General features: G+C 44.4%; 1 protein-coding gene across 1 annotated transcript in view; it reads right to left on the reverse strand.

The window, feature by feature from the left end:
* Window positions 1–1,204: 1,204 nt before the first annotated feature.
* The window catches only part of LOC143004997 (talin-2), a 73,279-nt gene continuing 57,825 nt past the window's right edge, over window positions 1,205–16,658 (reverse strand). The window contains exons 39-58 of the mRNA XM_076156223.1: window positions 16,378–16,559; window positions 15,433–15,565; window positions 14,919–15,020; window positions 14,037–14,207; window positions 13,738–13,884; window positions 13,081–13,182; window positions 12,540–12,659; window positions 12,293–12,439; window positions 11,218–11,384; window positions 10,407–10,590; window positions 10,176–10,301; window positions 9,353–9,469; window positions 8,956–9,141; window positions 8,729–8,836; window positions 8,387–8,492; window positions 7,385–7,509; window positions 5,017–5,205; window positions 4,745–4,927; window positions 4,113–4,238; window positions 1,205–3,989 (exon numbers count right to left, since the gene is read on the reverse strand). Of these exons, the coding sequence (XP_076012338.1) occupies window positions 3,861–3,989; window positions 4,113–4,238; window positions 4,745–4,927; window positions 5,017–5,205; window positions 7,385–7,509; window positions 8,387–8,492; window positions 8,729–8,836; window positions 8,956–9,141; window positions 9,353–9,469; window positions 10,176–10,301; window positions 10,407–10,590; window positions 11,218–11,384; window positions 12,293–12,439; window positions 12,540–12,659; window positions 13,081–13,182; window positions 13,738–13,884; window positions 14,037–14,207; window positions 14,919–15,020; window positions 15,433–15,565; window positions 16,378–16,559 (2,850 nt within the window). The 3' untranslated portion in view covers window positions 1,205–3,860. The remainder of the gene's footprint in view (window positions 3,990–4,112; window positions 4,239–4,744; window positions 4,928–5,016; window positions 5,206–7,384; window positions 7,510–8,386; window positions 8,493–8,728; window positions 8,837–8,955; window positions 9,142–9,352; window positions 9,470–10,175; window positions 10,302–10,406; window positions 10,591–11,217; window positions 11,385–12,292; window positions 12,440–12,539; window positions 12,660–13,080; window positions 13,183–13,737; window positions 13,885–14,036; window positions 14,208–14,918; window positions 15,021–15,432; window positions 15,566–16,377; window positions 16,560–16,658) is intronic.

Here is a 16,658-nt window from a genome sequence, read left to right on the forward strand (position 1 = left end):
GCCACAGACACATTAGGGAGCAGCTCATGTTAGACCCTCAGTGCTTTAGATCACTCTTAGGCCTTTCACCGATCCACATTACTTATTTCCCGCGCATACACACACGGGATTGACTTCAAGAATGGATTTGCGGATTTTAAAAGCAGTGCTGGAAGCAGCTGTGCCATTGACATTGTCTCCTGAAATTTTAGTGCTGGCCAGATTTAGCATGGCTCTCACGTAGTCTGGACTCAAGATGGCCTCAGGTTTGGTGCTGACTCAGAAATACCATCTTGACCTGACACTAAACTGACAGAAACACAACAAAAGAGTTGTTGTCCACTCACCTCTGTTACTCCCTTGGTACAGAGAACTTGAAGTGTTTCTGTGTCCTGCCAGCACAAACAGGTTTTAGGTTGAGGATGTAATATTGATATTGAGGAATGCTGAAATCTCTCCACGGTTTCTGAACATTAAATACACAAGTTAAATAAATTGTGACTGAACTGTTGAGGAGAATTTTGTTTTGCTTGAGCCAAAATTGATTTATTGAATTCTGTTTGACATTTTAAAGGGATTCTACATTGATGGTTTGCCCCATTATTTCTATATCTTGCTGAGTTGCTGAGATGCATAGAAACTAAGTGTGGATCAGTTTCCTAATCAATGACTTGGTGTGCTAGCTTTACAGAGGTGAATGCCTTGCTTCAGATTTTCACACAACACCAATAACAAGGGACCAGCAAAACCTGTTGCAGTCACTTTCTTAATATGTGATCAAAGAAAAGAGACAGATGGGTATAAAGTGTACAGGATAACTGGTGATTTACAGCCCAGTCATTATTGCCGTCTGGGCCCACAGATTGAGGCAGTATAGATAATACCTCCCAGATTATATAGTCTAGGACAGAATGCAGACTGTAATCCACACAGGAACATTACACCCATAGCTCCTTTTTCATATTATTACAATTTTGATGCAGGTCCATTTGATTCTATATATTCTAACTAGCTGATATACGCAAACTATGAATCATTTTGTAATAGAGTTAAGTGGATAAATGCAGACAGCTTGGCGGCAAACCTAAATGAAATGTATAGCATCAGCAGACCAAAACGTGCACTTCAATCTGTTATCCGTGCCGCACAAAGGAACTCAAAGGAGACGGTGAATTACTTTGAAATGCTTTATTTTCAGTGAATACAAAAAAATAGCTTTCTCGAGGCCAGATAAATATCTTATATACTGAATGTTATCACATAGCTTTATTGTAGTCATTTCATAATCTTAATTCTGTTAAGGGAAGAAAAGAAAACAACCAAAGAAAAACAAACGGAACACTTCAATTACTCCACAGCATTGAAATGTGTCACTACATCTTAATGGTGACATATATATTTATATATATCATAATATTGTTATCACATTTATCTTTCATAGAGGCTTAGGAGCACATGAAAGCAGCCCATCCATAAAAACTCCAGATTAATACGCCCGATCTCCAGTCGGTCCTACTTTATAAGCACTGTGGTACATGCCAATGGAATGCAGTACAAAAATGCGTTTTGATATATATTAACACATATATACTATACACATTTCTGAATGGACAGTTACTCTGCTGCACCCAAAAGGCCTTACACATATGAGAGAGAGAGAGAGAGAGAGAGAGAGAGAGAGAGAGAGAGAGAAATAGAGAGACTGTTTCAGCACTTAGAGGAACATCAAATTTACGACAAACTTTATTAAATCCACAGATATGAACAAGTTTTGCTTGCCCTGTACTTTCTGTCGACCAATGAGATGAAGCCGTCACTCAAGCAGACCAGACACTGCACGGGCTACAGACTAAGGCACTAATAACACTACAGACTGGACTGATGAGCAGTGGACCACCCCCCACCCCCCACACACAACCACAACCACACACACACAAAACAACAGTAGAACACACAGTTGAATTCCAGACCAAACTCTCACTCAAACAAAACCCAGCGTTCTGTCGTTAAGCAATACAGGATGTTGTCGTCATGGAGGCCAGAGTCACTCAGAGCGGCTGTATTTTATATAAGCAGGGAGGCAATCAAACCACAAAGCCATGCATAATGAGAGCAACACCCTCATCTTACAATATACCGTAGTTTAATATAGAAACACAGCCCATTTACGTAAGACAAGGGAACTGAACACATAACCTAATACTAGCCGGTCTGTTGTAGGAAAAAGGAGCAGATTGAGTTGCACAGAGCACCTTTAGGTTACAGATGGGGAGAGGAGGACTGAGTGCAGCGATTAAGGCTGAAGCCACTTCACTTTCAGTTACTTTAAAATGAAATTGAATTTAAAATGCTTGCAGTAAGCATTTTACAGGTCAGAATTGGCTTATTGCTCAGTGACTTGAATTTCAATTGAAATCTGACGAGCAAATCAAGTCACATTAACCCCTTCAGCGATTAGAGGCTCGCAAACGGCCATGAGGCAAAGCAGGGAGGAGCGCCACATAGCGTTCAGCTGAAAGCAGGAGTTCCTAGTCATGTACCATAAAAATAAATCAAAATCTGTTTTTTACTGAAAGCAAAATAAGCACAAAATTATATATCGTCTCATCGATTATTACTTCTAAGCCTGCATGGTGTGAGGAAACCAACACTGCCCCCTAAAGCACCATCCAAATTATTGCATCATGAAAATTCTGTTTATACTGTGCATATTTGTCAATAACAGAAACGCAAAAGGAGCTCATCTGACGGTTTGAAAACGGGTCGGGGAGATGTTCTGTTGCCTGAATGTAGCCGCCCATCAGCAGCACCAATGGATCCAAGAATGGTGTTAAAAAAGGTGAGACTGTTTCTGCTCCTGAAAGACCCCAATCGGCTAAAAATACTTGAGTAATAAATATTCCTTCTATGGTAGAAAAGCATACAGAGGTGCGAGATAATGTAAAACGTTCTACTTCAGTCTCAGTGGCTGCAAACGCCACCGATAGTTTAAGATCTTAGACAAACGTGTAGAATTTATTTAATCTAAAAAGGTGGACATCTTGACTTCAGAGCCCATCGATCTCAGGATAAAAATATCAACAAAAAAAGGAAGAAAGAAAGATGCTTCAATAATATAAGAATATTTCCCAAAACAAACTGAGCATTATGACATTTACAGTATGGTCCAAAAACGTTCCAAAAAAAAAAATCATCAAACCTGCCTTCATATTAAACTGTTAATGACCATTGAATTCATGTCGACACACACCACAGCCACGTGACTCACACAGATATTAAGGTGCCAAACTGGACGCGCACACGTTTCAAACAGCGCAAAGTCCACATTCAGAGAACATCAGAGTGACCATCTGAGGCGTGTTTGTGCGACACTGCAGTTTTACAGTCGTACGACATAAACAGCGATACAATCAACTCTCAATCTTAAGGTTATGTCATGAAGAGCACGTAGGCTGTACTGTTTGTCTCCAGCACGTCACATTCTGTTTCAGATTACATCATTCATAGTAGTTAGACTGTACATTGAGGACACAGAGCTTCTTCAGTCATTTCACTTACAATCTTGACGTTGAGACTTGAGTTGCATTGTGATGTAGGGAGAATATTCTGTTCCAGACAGTAGTATAACAAACATGAGAGCGGTTGACCTTAAGACCTTTTCCATATGAGGCTCAGGCGTCGGTGTTCACTGCAGACTCGGGCGTTACAGGTCAGTAAATGGGTCACGGCGTTTGAAGTGGCTGTAGACTGTATTACCTGTCCATGCGTTCCATATAAGGACATAAACCAGCACACAAACACAGATGTGTACTTCGCACCGACTTGAGCGTGTGCAGAAGGACGTGCAGAGGTCAAGCGGCGGGGACGGGTGCTTGGTTTGATTAGTTGTTGTCCTCTCGCAGTTCGCTGGGCAGGAACTTGTACTGCTGCTGCCTGATCTGAGCCAGCTTCTTCCTGGCCTCCTCCAGCTCTCGCTCCTTCCTCAGCATCTCCTCCTGCGCTGCAATGATCTGGACACACACAGATGTTTTATTGCCCAACAGAAAATCCACATTAGTTTGCACTGTCTTCATTAAGAGAACACGGTTATCATGAGCTTGTCAGGATGTTCAGCTTTAATCAACAGTCTTTACCTGCGCAATTCCACCCACAAACTTGGTCTTGACTACTACGCTATCTTCATCTGATTTGTCGAATGCTGCTTTCTGGGCTGCCCGCACCAGGTTGTCTGATGCCTTCTTCACTGCATTCCCAGCAATCTATAGGAGGAAGACATACAACAACAACAACAACAACAGCTATCAAAGCCAAAGAACGACTTTGATCATTACTGTATCATATGACATCAGTTCAAAAGGCAGCAGAATGCTTAACATTGATCTGAAATACAACAAATTAAGTGAGAAGACACCATTTGCTACACACGTTTTCTCAGCATGCTTGGTGTCATATACCAAACCACAGACAGGTGGCAGCAAAACAGAGGCAATGGACTCATTAACTAAGGAGATGCACCTGGTGTAAGGGGCAGAAACGTCACCATGGAATATTAAACATACATGATGTAATGGGTGTATATTGTAGAGCTTGTAGAGCTCTCGTCTCTCTCAAAAGAAACTGACAGACGCATATTTACTGTATATAAATAAAGAAACTTTTTGATTACTCAATGAATAATTGAAATAATTTGGTGGATCAATCATTGCTCAAAATAAACGTCTGTCCCAATGTGCCGTCCTCTTTACACTGGTGTCCCCCCCCGTACCTGTAGTCTCCTCATGGCCTCAGAGTCCTGGTCAGCTTTGACCTTGCAGGCCACCAGCAGCTGGGCTGTAGACGCTGCCACCTGTTTGGCTGAAGAGATGAGCTTCTCCTCACTGGCGTGGCCTTGCACAGAGGCGTTGGCTGCCTCACACAGGTTGCTTGTTGCTGCTGCCACCATACGTGCCTGAGGCGGAGGAACGAGAGTTATAAGGTGTTTGAGGTGGGGGGAGAGACACAGCCCAACATGGCCTCAAACTGGAGCTGCACACTTACAGCTGAGATGAGCCCCTGGGACCACTGTCCATCATCCACGGCGTTGGCAGGGATGGAGCCCACTTTGCCCTGGGCCACCAGCTCCCTCTGGGCGGCCGAGGCCGACTTGACCAAGGCGCTGGTGGCTGCAGCAATGGACTTGGCTGCCTCCAGAATCTGCTCCTCGAAATTCAGCGTCTCATCTGCTAACTAAAGAGAGAGGAAACCAGTCAGTCAAGCCCGGATCGCATCCTTCACTCAGAGCAAATGCAGTACTTTTGTGCGTTGAAAAGCATGATAGTTAACTTTTGATGACATAAAAATGGCAAAATAAGGTCTGAACCGTTAAAGAAAGTTGCAAAAGAGATATGACAGCCAAGAGTTATTCAGTGAAACATGTGAAAACTGACAAACAACATTCTAGAATAGCAGATAGCACAAGAAATAACTAAAAATGATTATGATTTATCGTAATTAGAATGAATGTGGATGACACATAAGCCCGTTAACAAATTTCCAAGTGGGACTTTTTAGTACGACAGCAAAGTATCCCCGGATCCTCTGATGCATGTTGGGATCAGTAGTGAAGCAGCTGGCGACTAATCAGACCTCCAAAAACTTCACGCAGTCGAATGCAAAACACATCATTAAAGTGCCACAGCTGGTGAGAAGCTAGACGCAAACAAAGACGAAACAAGACTCTGCACAAAGAATCTGTCAGTATTATGCTTCCCATTTACAATACACGCATACGCGCGCACACACACACGCAAACAGAGGACAAACATTCACAGCACAAGTCCGAAGACAGAGCGGGACACTGTAGGAATATGTTTGATATATAGTTGGGACTGAATAACAACCTAATATATCAAACATATCAGACAGAGCCCTGCAGAGAAGGCCTCCGGTGGTAGGGGCAGGCAGGGAGGGAGGGAGGGGCGAGGGGGAAGGGGGGGGGGGGGATCAGGTGTTGTTAACTGGAATCAAGAGCACACACACACCTACACTCCACTGGGACAGGCTTTAGGTACGACTACCACAGATGGATGGATGTTCGGGTGGAGAAGGAGGAGAGAAGGAATGGGAGGTGTGTTGTATGGGAGAAGAGGGGAGTGGAGCCAAATATGGCAGAGGTGGTGGGGTTCAGTTAGCTCAAATTAAAGTATTTACTAAAGAGAGAGAGATGTAAAGCAATACGTTACCCAAAAATGTATCTATAGGTCCCGATATGTTTCAGAAGTTTGGGGAAACTATGCGAGAACGAGTCCAAGAATACCACATGAGGTGTAGTTCTTAAGGACTGCAGTAGGGGGCGCTGAATGTTCACAAGTTGCCAGATGCCTGAAGTGGTGGTGATGGAAGAAGTTTAAAATGGACTGAGAGACGAGTCTGCAGGAGCTACAATTTGGAAATCATCAACGCGCTCCATCTGAACTACATGGAGGGAAGAAACAAGTAGAAAAACAACTCAAACCGGAACAAAATGGCAGAAGTTTTGGACAATTCAGAGAGGTGATCTACACGGCAGGGGGGGAGATTTTGATCCTTGTTTCCTGCCGTGAATGCTTGTTCGTGTCTTTGCAGTACATTTGAACTGACAGCTGTTGTTCTGTTCCGTTCTGAGGCAACCGCATCACCTCTCACCTACCGTGCGATACGGGATACAGATACGGGAATATTTATTTTGGGTAAAGTATCGCTTTTAACAGACATCTGATGGAGATGGATATCCAACAAACAGGGCAGATTACAGTGTTAAAACTATGACAACCTCACATTACATGATGCCTGCCTCCTGAGTCATCGTAATTTGACGCGTGAATGGGGAAGACGACACAATAGACAGAGTGACCTTTGTGTGAAGGTTACAATAACGTGTCATTTTTTACTACAGAGTGCCATGTAGTTCACCTAAATTTAAGGATACACCAGAGAAAACAGTGCACATGCTTACAGACAGGACATGTAAAACACAAATTAATGCCTCGGCCTTGCTTGATACATCACTTCAGACATTCCTTTGATTAAAAAGAGAGAAACCTCAACTCCTAAACAAAACTGGGCTGTATTAATTTTTGTAGAGACACCACAGACTGATCCGTTACGAACATGTTTGGCCCTTGCAGGTTCAGTCTGGGGTCTGCGGTCGGTGTTTCCAAGCGTCAGTTACGTGATTGATGCGTCTGGAAAGCTCCAGTTCCAATATGAAACCACAACTCGTCTCCTACTGACGGATGGATGGACGTGCATAGTGACTGCGGTAAAAACCTTAAGTTGGCAAAGTTTGGGCAGCATTTCCACAAAGTAATCGAAACAGCCATCTTAAAACATCTCCTTCGCCTGCACATACAAGCCCCAGTGAATTCTGGGCCATGCGGTCTCCCACCTTGGGTTTGGCTCGGGGTTTCAGCTGCTCCAGTTTCTTCGCCGCTGCTTCGATGGAGGCCGCAGCCCCAAGCAGCTCTGTTTCCGCAATCACCGTTGGGTCCTCGGGGTCCACCCACTCTGAACCTGAGACAGACACACACACACACACACACACACACACACACAATTAAAACAAAAATAAAAATCAGAACGGACGTCACAGAGCACAGCGCGGACAGATCATGCCTCACAACAACAGCACCAACGCTGCAATCACACAGACAGGGTGCCACATATCTCCATACTCCATGCATAGCTGAGGAAGGCGAACAAACTGTCATTCACAATGACAATGGCAATGAAGATGGAGTGAGCTGGCGTGTCAAATGAAGCATGATGGATGAGAGCTGATTCAGTGCACTTGAGAAGCCTGACAGCAGCTGCATTTCCAAGATGAGATGAAACGATTAAATTAAAGTTAAAGCAGAGGAGGAGAGGAGGAGGAGGAGGGAAGGGAAGGTGTTGGACAGCTCACAACCGGTGAGATGAGTCACAGTACAGAAAATGTTTCTAACTTACCTCCATCTGTGGCAAGAGAAGCAGGACAGGAAAGTTACTAACGTTTGTTTGAAGGAACGACTCTGATCATCCAATCCACAATGCCAACACTTCCAGACTCACAGACAGATTAAACCACGATTCCCCTTCATCACTGAACCTGCACCTATGTGTTCTATTAGTAGAGTTGTTGGAATTCGAAATAGGAAAATAGGAAAACTGCTGTGACAGACACAAACTTTGGGAGATTAATTGGTCTTATTTAGGGGGGAAATCTGGATGTATTTGTTTACAAAAGGTTACATCCACTACAACAAACACTGTGCTCTGACACACTTTGTTAGGAGTTTCATTAATAAAGCAAATAAAAATGATTCATTATTGAGCACAAAACATTTCTCATTGTACTGTGTGTGTGTGTGTGTGTGTGTGTGTGTGTGTGTGTGTATGCTCTCCACATTACCTTTCATGGCCTCTGCAGTCTGGATGAGCTCAGTAACAGCTCCTGCCACTCGTTTGGAGCAGGCTGCCAGGTGCTGCTTCTGCTCTGCGGTAGGCTTCTGCAGGACCTACACACACACACACACACACACACACACACACACAGGCACACACACAGGCATGCACGCACGCACACAGGTTAAAGTAACACTTACTTCTGTTCTCACGCCTTCCGAAAATACAAAATGTGTCAATATTTCCAGAGGCTTCACTCTTAAGAAGGTGTTAATATATCCGTCTGTATCATCAATACAGATTCAGAAGTCATACACAGACACACACACAAACACACTATGTAACATACCATTAGTACTTGCTCCAGCAGATCAATGTATCCTGTTGTGCACTCCCTTCCGAACATCAGGGCTCTGTTCTTCACCTCCTCACTGACCTCTGGACTGTAGGCCGCTTGCTGAAAATAAACAGCAACACATACAGCTCACTCACATTAGAGACGCATTAGAGACACTGGGACATCACACGCCTCAGTCACATGTTCCATATTGGGGGAGGGAGGGGTGGAAGAGGAACCTTGCAGGTGATGAGCATTTCTGAAATGGCCTTGCGGCTGAGGTTGGCTGTGTGGATGATGTCCTCCTGCCGGGCAGAGTTCCCTGCAGCTACTGCTTTAGCGGTTGCCATGGTGATTCCCTTGGTCATGCGAATGAACTCCTCGGGCGTGGTTGTCTTGTTGGGAGCGTCCTTGGACTGAAACAGCTGAGGATAACACAGGCAATTAGACGGGATCTGCCAAGGCAACTGTCTTACTGCCTTCATGCTCTGGTGTTTTACATACAACTGATACTGTTGATGCTGATTTTACTATAGAAAACATGTTCAGAGAGAAAGAGTTCATGCTTTTTGTTGCGCAACATCACTGACGCCTGCATGTACACGTGCATACATGCATCCATCCAGTCGTCCTCACCCCCAGCTCCTGTTTGATGCACTCGATTGTGGACTCCAGCGCTCTGGTGCCCCGTGTGGCTTCGTCCTCCACAGCTTTGACCGTCTTCAGCAGGGACGTAACGTTGGTCACCATCACCTAAAGCAAGACGGGACACAAAACCGTTTCATTTCATCGTTATTCACATTCAGCCCGACTTGTCTGATTAGAAATGAGGCTGGTTTTGCGGTGACACTCCATGGTGTCAGAAGTATCAGATCTGAGTTCCTTCCTGTGACACGATCCACACTAGACCATTTTATTTCGACTTAATTAAAAATTATTTTAAACCTTCGAGTGAAGCTCCCTGTAAACTTTGTTCGATTCTCCTGTAATTCAAAGGCATGCGGCGCCTGTCGCAGACTGTGAAACTGACATTTTTGAATTCACAGCTCAGAGTGTTAATGAGCAGCCAGCGGCGTCATCAGCAACTCAGCAACCGCAGCTTGGGATTAACGCTGCATATGTTGAATCTGAGAATGAAGCGTCTGTTTCCAGGCCTGGAAATAACCCAGCAGCACTCCATTACCCTGTACATTCACTTCAACAGCACTCTTCAGTCTAACCAGTGTGACAGTGGCTTCATAAAAGCAGAAGGAGTGCTGGAAGTGATTAATGGCTGCGCCTGGAGGTGAAGAACGGAAACTGACTGCTATTTCGAATCGCCAACATATCAACTTCTAGACAGAAAGACAAAAACTGAATCTAAAACAGGAAAACCCAACTTAAACTGCATTCAAAACCCAAAACTACTGTAGATGACAACATTTTTTCGACAAGCTTTTCCAGATCTGGATCCATCTACCTTGGCAGCGCTCTTCAACTGGTACATAGATGGATCATCAGCTACTTTGCCGGACGCACACTTGGTGGCGCCGATGAGCTCAGACAAAGCCTTGGCCACATCTTTGACAGCGTTTATCAGAACCACCTATACAAAAAAAAGGACACAGAAAGACGATAAATTAGCACTGAATTGGAGAAACACTTAATAGGAAATGAAAAGTACTGATCCTCGAAAGGTCGGGCGGCTGACCTGTGTCTCGGGGTCATCAGAGCCGATGCTGGCCGCCCCCAGTTTAACCACGTCGGTGAGCTGGGTGATGGTTTTGGCAGAAGAATGGGCGGCGTGTGCCAGCCTGTCCTGACCAGTAGCTGCGCCGGACACCAGCATCTTCGTGTCTTCAACAAGCGCTTTGGCTGTCTTCAAAATGTTTTCCCTGAGAGAGATGAGGACGAGGAGAAAGGCGGTAAAGCGACGACGGCGTGAAGATGGAAAACAGGATCGAGTTTGTGAGAAGAAAAACAGAGGCGATGATGGTGATTCGTAAAACGTCAACAAGGCACAGCGAAGCCTCTTCTGAGACTAGATGTTAAGCGTTCCCTCTGCACTGGAGAGAAGAGGAGAAATCAAATGCTGCGTCTGATTCACAGGCAGCAAAATGACACCCACCGGTGCACATCTCACATATCAAAGGCATTTCTACATCAAAGCCGCTTCAAGGGAAGGAAGAATGTCATAAGTACACTGCAACCGACAAAGGAACAAACCTACAGGAACAGTTCTTCTCAATCTTAATGGAGCCTGTGTGACTCTTTTATTCTGCCACTGCAGGGGTTTTGCTACTTTTTCAGTAAGACGCAGGACTGTTTCACTGGCGGTTCAAATGAGACTCTTTCCAATTTACATATCAAATTCAGTTTATTGTTCTTGGTGAGGAAACAGCTGTTTGGAGGCTTTTGTGACTGCAGAGGCGCTGTGGTAAGTCAGGGCATACATACGGATACAAAAGACATGGAGTGTGTATACAGTATGTGTGTAGATACTGTATATTTGCGTCTCCTACCTGTGGTCTGCGAAGGACTCGTCGTTCTCTGCATTGAGCGTGCCGGCGGAGGCAAACATGATGGTGGTGTCCAGGTCTGCGATGATGCCAGAGACGGCGCTGGCGGCTGTGATGCAGGCCTGCGTCCCTTTGTTCCCGGCCTGGAGCGCCGATAGGACCAAAGACACCTGAGGACACAAACAGAAGATCCAATGATCCACAACAGACTGGGATTTTCATATTAACCTGTCAGAAAATAAGGTATTTTGAGGGTATTTGAGAACTTATTTATGTATACGGGACACAATACACACACCTTTACTTCACAAACACAGTGAGTCATGAGCAGAAAATGCATTGTTTTTGATGAATGCCTCCATTTGCAATGTTCGTGACGTTCACCTCCTGGCAAATCATAAATCAACTGAAAAACCCCCAAAAGTTCTGAGAAGATTTTTTAAAAATTTGCAGTGACAGCAAAACGCAGAGTCAGCTCGGAGCAACAACATCACTCACACAGCGGATAGAGTGTGTGTGTCAAAGAGGTTTAAACTCCATTTGTCTTCCTCAGACACATGAGTGGCAGCAGAGAACTGACAGAGTGATGTTTCAAGGCTCTCGACTACAAAACACGACGTGACATGTCAGGTCTCACAGAGAAAGAACACGCGTGTGCACTCTTCAGCATTGACTGAACTTGGCTTGTCGTACTGACAAACTAGAAAAATGATGAAGAGAATCAATGCTTACACTCCTCACGGCACCTGGGATTTCCAAAGTTTAAAGCAAAGTAAATGGCCTTTTCTTCTAAAATGCTTGAACTCGAACTTGAAGAAGTGTGTGATCACAGAAACCCTTTCATATATTTGATTCGGTGGCAGCAGATCCACGTGGTACACAGGAATGACAAAGAAAAACACACTTGATATATAATTTGATCAGGTTGACATATGGAAGCTTGTGTTCATGAATATATAAATGTGTGTGTGTGTGTGTGTGTGTGTGTGTGTGTGTGTGTGTGTGTGTGTGTGTGTGTGTGTGTGTGTGTGTGTGTGTGTGTGTGTGTGTGTGTGTGTGTGTTAAATCTGGCCCATACCTTCTCTGTGACGGCGCGGGCACAGTCGATGAGCTCGCGTTTGGTGAAGCTGTCGGACGGCGTGATCTGAAGAGATCCAGCTTTCTGCACCAGGAAGATGCAACCGTGGCCCAGCTCCTGCACGCGAGACTTGATCTGGAACCCAATCTGGGATCACGTAGCAGAGGAGACACATGGAGATGACAACGAGCGGTGATGAAGTACGTGTAAAAAAATGTTTGAACTTGACCCATGGGAGCGTCCTCACCTCCTCAGGCTCAGCGGTGTAAGCGGCCATTCGCCCCTGAAGGGCCAGCTGACTGTAATCCGCGGTCACCTGAGAGGCGAGACCTCCGAGCTCATCGGGACACGTCACTGATTTGGTCATCTGAAGGACAAGCACACACATGCAGCGGTGACAAACTGACAATTTGTCTCGGCAACATTGATTGACCTTATAACATATTATTTAAACACACAAGCACTGGTACAATGAACAGAGACTGTCTCCTTCCATTATAGAAGTTCTTTGCTGTGTTGAAGTCTTGTTGCTGTCAGAAATAGAAATCAATCATTAAGCAGGCAGGTGCTCAGTAATTAAAAGTAGAGATCAGCGCATAAGGATGAGAGACGATCACTTATGGTTGTTTAAGTGTAGCAATCACATTTCTGCCAACTGTTATCACAAACATTTGGTTAAATATCTCATGCAGCACCTACACAGGATGGCTCCACTTATTCAGGTGACAACTCAGAATTAATCACAGATAATATACGACAGTCACAGTCAAGCTGCTGTCCCATCTCACCATTTCCTGAGCCGTGACAGCAATCGCCTTGGAGTGTTTCACCATGCCGGTCTGGTAATCCACAAAGGAGCCTTGGGGCTCAGGTGGTGTGCCCTCATCCAGCTGAGAAGTGCACACACACACACAAGGAAGACATCTTCAAACATGCATACTCCGTCAGCACTTTAATTGCAAAATACACATGGATTTAACACCTTCAATTATCAATAATGCCAGCGGGCGTCAAGTTAATTTGCTTTCCATAATAAGGCACTAGTATCCACTCTACCATGACCAATTAAACCGCCCACATTAATATAAATTCATATGCAGAAAAACATTCAATACGAATCATCGTGAATTACGCAATCAGATAAATCCAGTAAGCAATTACACATTTAAAATGGCAATACTACCCAGAGATTTGGTCATAGGTTTGCATAGTTTTATGCTTCTAGAATTCCAGTTTAAGGCCCCTAAGGCTGAATATAAAATCCCAACATTTACATTTACATCAATAACTCAGCGTGGTTTAGGTTACAAGTAATAAAACCCAAATGAGGGACCTGAACACAGATACGTGGTGGAAAGTCCCCCAGAGAGAACAGCACACAGTGTGGATTTCTCTCCGTTGCCGCTCACTGTCCTGTTTGTGTCTTGGGTGTTAGCAGCACTCACCTTGGCCATGGCCTCTGCAATGGAGTCCACCATTCCTCCCACCATGCCTACTTCACTGGCAGCCTCGTTTAGCGTCACCATGATGTCCTCAACCGCCTCCTTCATGAGCTGGGACGCCTCTGCTATTGCATCATGGGTATGGGACGCCTGGATATTGTCACAACAAAACAAAAAGCACATATTCAATTTTGTTGGATATGAGAAAATAAAGGCATGAATAAATTAAAGTATCTTGTCTTGTTCCATTTCAATATATTTACATTCCTGTTATCTGGGTGGACAGAGTGGAGCAGTCTAACCTTTGGGTTTCCTCCGCCCTCTTTGGCAGCGTAGAGCATCTGCAGGGCGGATTCAGCCAGGGTCTTAGTTTGGTCCAGGAAAGTCATTTGCTGCTGGTGGTCCTTCAGCTTGGATGTCACACCCACAGAGGCCCTGATCAGTGGCTCAAAGTAGCCGGCCAGCTGGGTCACCTGAGGCGGCGGGGAGGAGGGTGAAGGATTCTAATGAGGATTTGATTTGTTACATTCCTACAAAGAAACCTCTGATTTTTAAAAAGGCAGCGCATATATCTGTAATATTTGTGTCTTTAGCTGGAATACCATTAATACTTACTTATTGGGCACTATTCTTCAATTATATGATCATTTGAAGCAGTACGAGGCTTTTATGTATTCTGAATTGTTTCATCTATATCTTATTGATTTGTGGCCCGGCTTTAGTTACAAAGACGAGACTTGTTAGTTGGAAAAATGATTGTTGAGTTTGCTTTTCATGATTATATCGACAACAGTAACACAATACAATGACACCAGGCATATTCTTTGATCTGTGCTCTGCTGGTATATTTGCATTGTAAACGGAACAAAACAATACGATTGCTGTGAATTTGATTCCTTACGTCCAAAAGATAAAGAAATTAATTATTTTAGAGAGTCACTTTGAATTTCCTCTCAGGGTTTCTTCCATGTGTGAGCTTTTAAAGCCCTTTGAAACGTTGTTTATGCATTTCCTCCCACTTCTGCATGGCAAGTCAGGTAAATTGCAACAGGGCTGCATGAAGCACACATTGGTGGTCTTATTCCTAATTTAAGGCAAACCACAATACTTCCACCAACTTTGAACAAAGTCTCTCATAGTTCTAGTATTTGATGTGAGTAATTAACTCCCTGCCCTATATATACCTTATGTCCTAGTTGGGAAGCTTCGCCCCTGGCAGCCGTGGAAATGGGGTCAATTAAGTGACCAATTTCCTGCACAGTGGATGTCAGCTGTTCTTGCAGTGCCTGAAGAGAGAAATAAAAAAGAAATCAGTTTCTGCTTTGCATCTTTATGAGAGACAGGGATTTATTCAAATAAGCCAGCTGGAGCCGACTAAAAAGCATGGAACTAAAGCCCACGTGACCGGCTGAGCTTTTAACACAAGCTTCACAATTCAACAAAATTGCTGCCAGTGCCAGATAATGCTTTTGACCAGGTTGTGCATTAAAATCTAACATATCTAAGGTCACGGCATAATTCAGGGATTTATAATTCAATAAGCAGACAGAGACAAACATCAAGGGTATGTAGAAATGAAGAGGAGGAAAAACATTAGCAGTCTGATATAAAGAAATACAACTGAGGACAAACGGAGCAGAGACGCAGATGGAGACAGAGACGGAGTGTATTTCAGCGTGTTTTGGGATGGTGCTTTACCTCCAGTGAGATGTCGTCCCTGCTGGCCAAGTTCTGGCTGACTGCTGCCAGAGAGGCCTGCTCAATGTCCCGGATACGTTTGTTGATGTTATCAATTGATGAGTCGCACTCTCGCTGGCCTGGGGCCTTGTCTCTGAAAACAAAAAGGAGAACAGGAAAAGAGGAGCAACCAAAAATCATAAAAATGTAGGAGAAAAGTTGAAGTAGAGAGGGAAACCAGGTGAACGAAGATAAGAGAAGAAACAAGAGATGATAAACGAGGACACAGGAAGAGAGAATTGAAGTGCGAATGTTAACATCCTTAACACTTAACACAGACAGATTGCAGGATACCGTTTTATTCCCTAAAACATTATTTCCGCTGAGACTCTCATCTCATTGTGCCTCAGCTCACATCTGCTGGAAAGTGGCTCCAGTCTCTAAATAAGAGATCAAGCTCGGCAGCTAAATTAGGTCTGAAGGCAGAGTGGGTTGGGGCACAGTTCACATGGGCAGAATAACTTAGTTAAACAATCACTTTCAAGCGCGTTAACACACCAGAAGAACCCTTTGCTTTGTGTGTAACGACTCAATTTTATGGGACCGGAGCCCATCCATTTAATGCAAAGATGAGAGCATCAGAACGGAGACAGAAGAGGCTAGGATGGCTGCGTGTGAATGTTAATGTACAGATGTTCTGAGCCCAGACACAACCTTAAAATTCAGTCCATTTGTTCTGACCAAGGTCGTGTACAAAGGTGTGAAAGAAGAGATAAATAAGGAATGGACGTTGGAGTTGGAGGACAAGCTCGGCTATTCATCACGGCTCGTCAATAGGTTGTGGAATAAGTTGCAAGCACTTTTATCACATTTTAAAGAGAAAATATGACATAAAGGAGAGAAGTTGGCCTGAATCTATGTTTGTAATTTGGTTTCAGCTTCTTGTAAACGCTCAGGCTCACTAACCGTATGGCTGTGATGAGACTCTTGATGGAGTCAGAGACGGTACGAGAATGACCGGCCAGGATGGACCAGGTGGGCGGATCTTTCGGATTGATAACTAACGATCGTGCCGTCCTGATCAGGTGGGTGGAGCTGTCCAGCATGGAGCCAGCCGATTGGAGGATGGGCTCCTGCGCTGCGTAGCCCTAAAGTAAAAACAGATACAACAACCTCAGCCGGAGCGTAGAAATAGAAAACCTTGCTACTCTGCCACTATTCATCTGGTAAATCATGTTCACCCAGTC

The sequence above is a fragment of the Genypterus blacodes genome, unplaced genomic scaffold (genome assembly GCF_046128005.1).
Source record: "Genypterus blacodes isolate CSIRO-AG114 ecotype Tasmania unplaced genomic scaffold, CSIRO-AGI_Gbla_v1 ptg000067l_1, whole genome shotgun sequence".
NCBI classification, from domain to species: domain Eukaryota; kingdom Metazoa; phylum Chordata; class Actinopteri; order Ophidiiformes; family Ophidiidae; genus Genypterus; species Genypterus blacodes.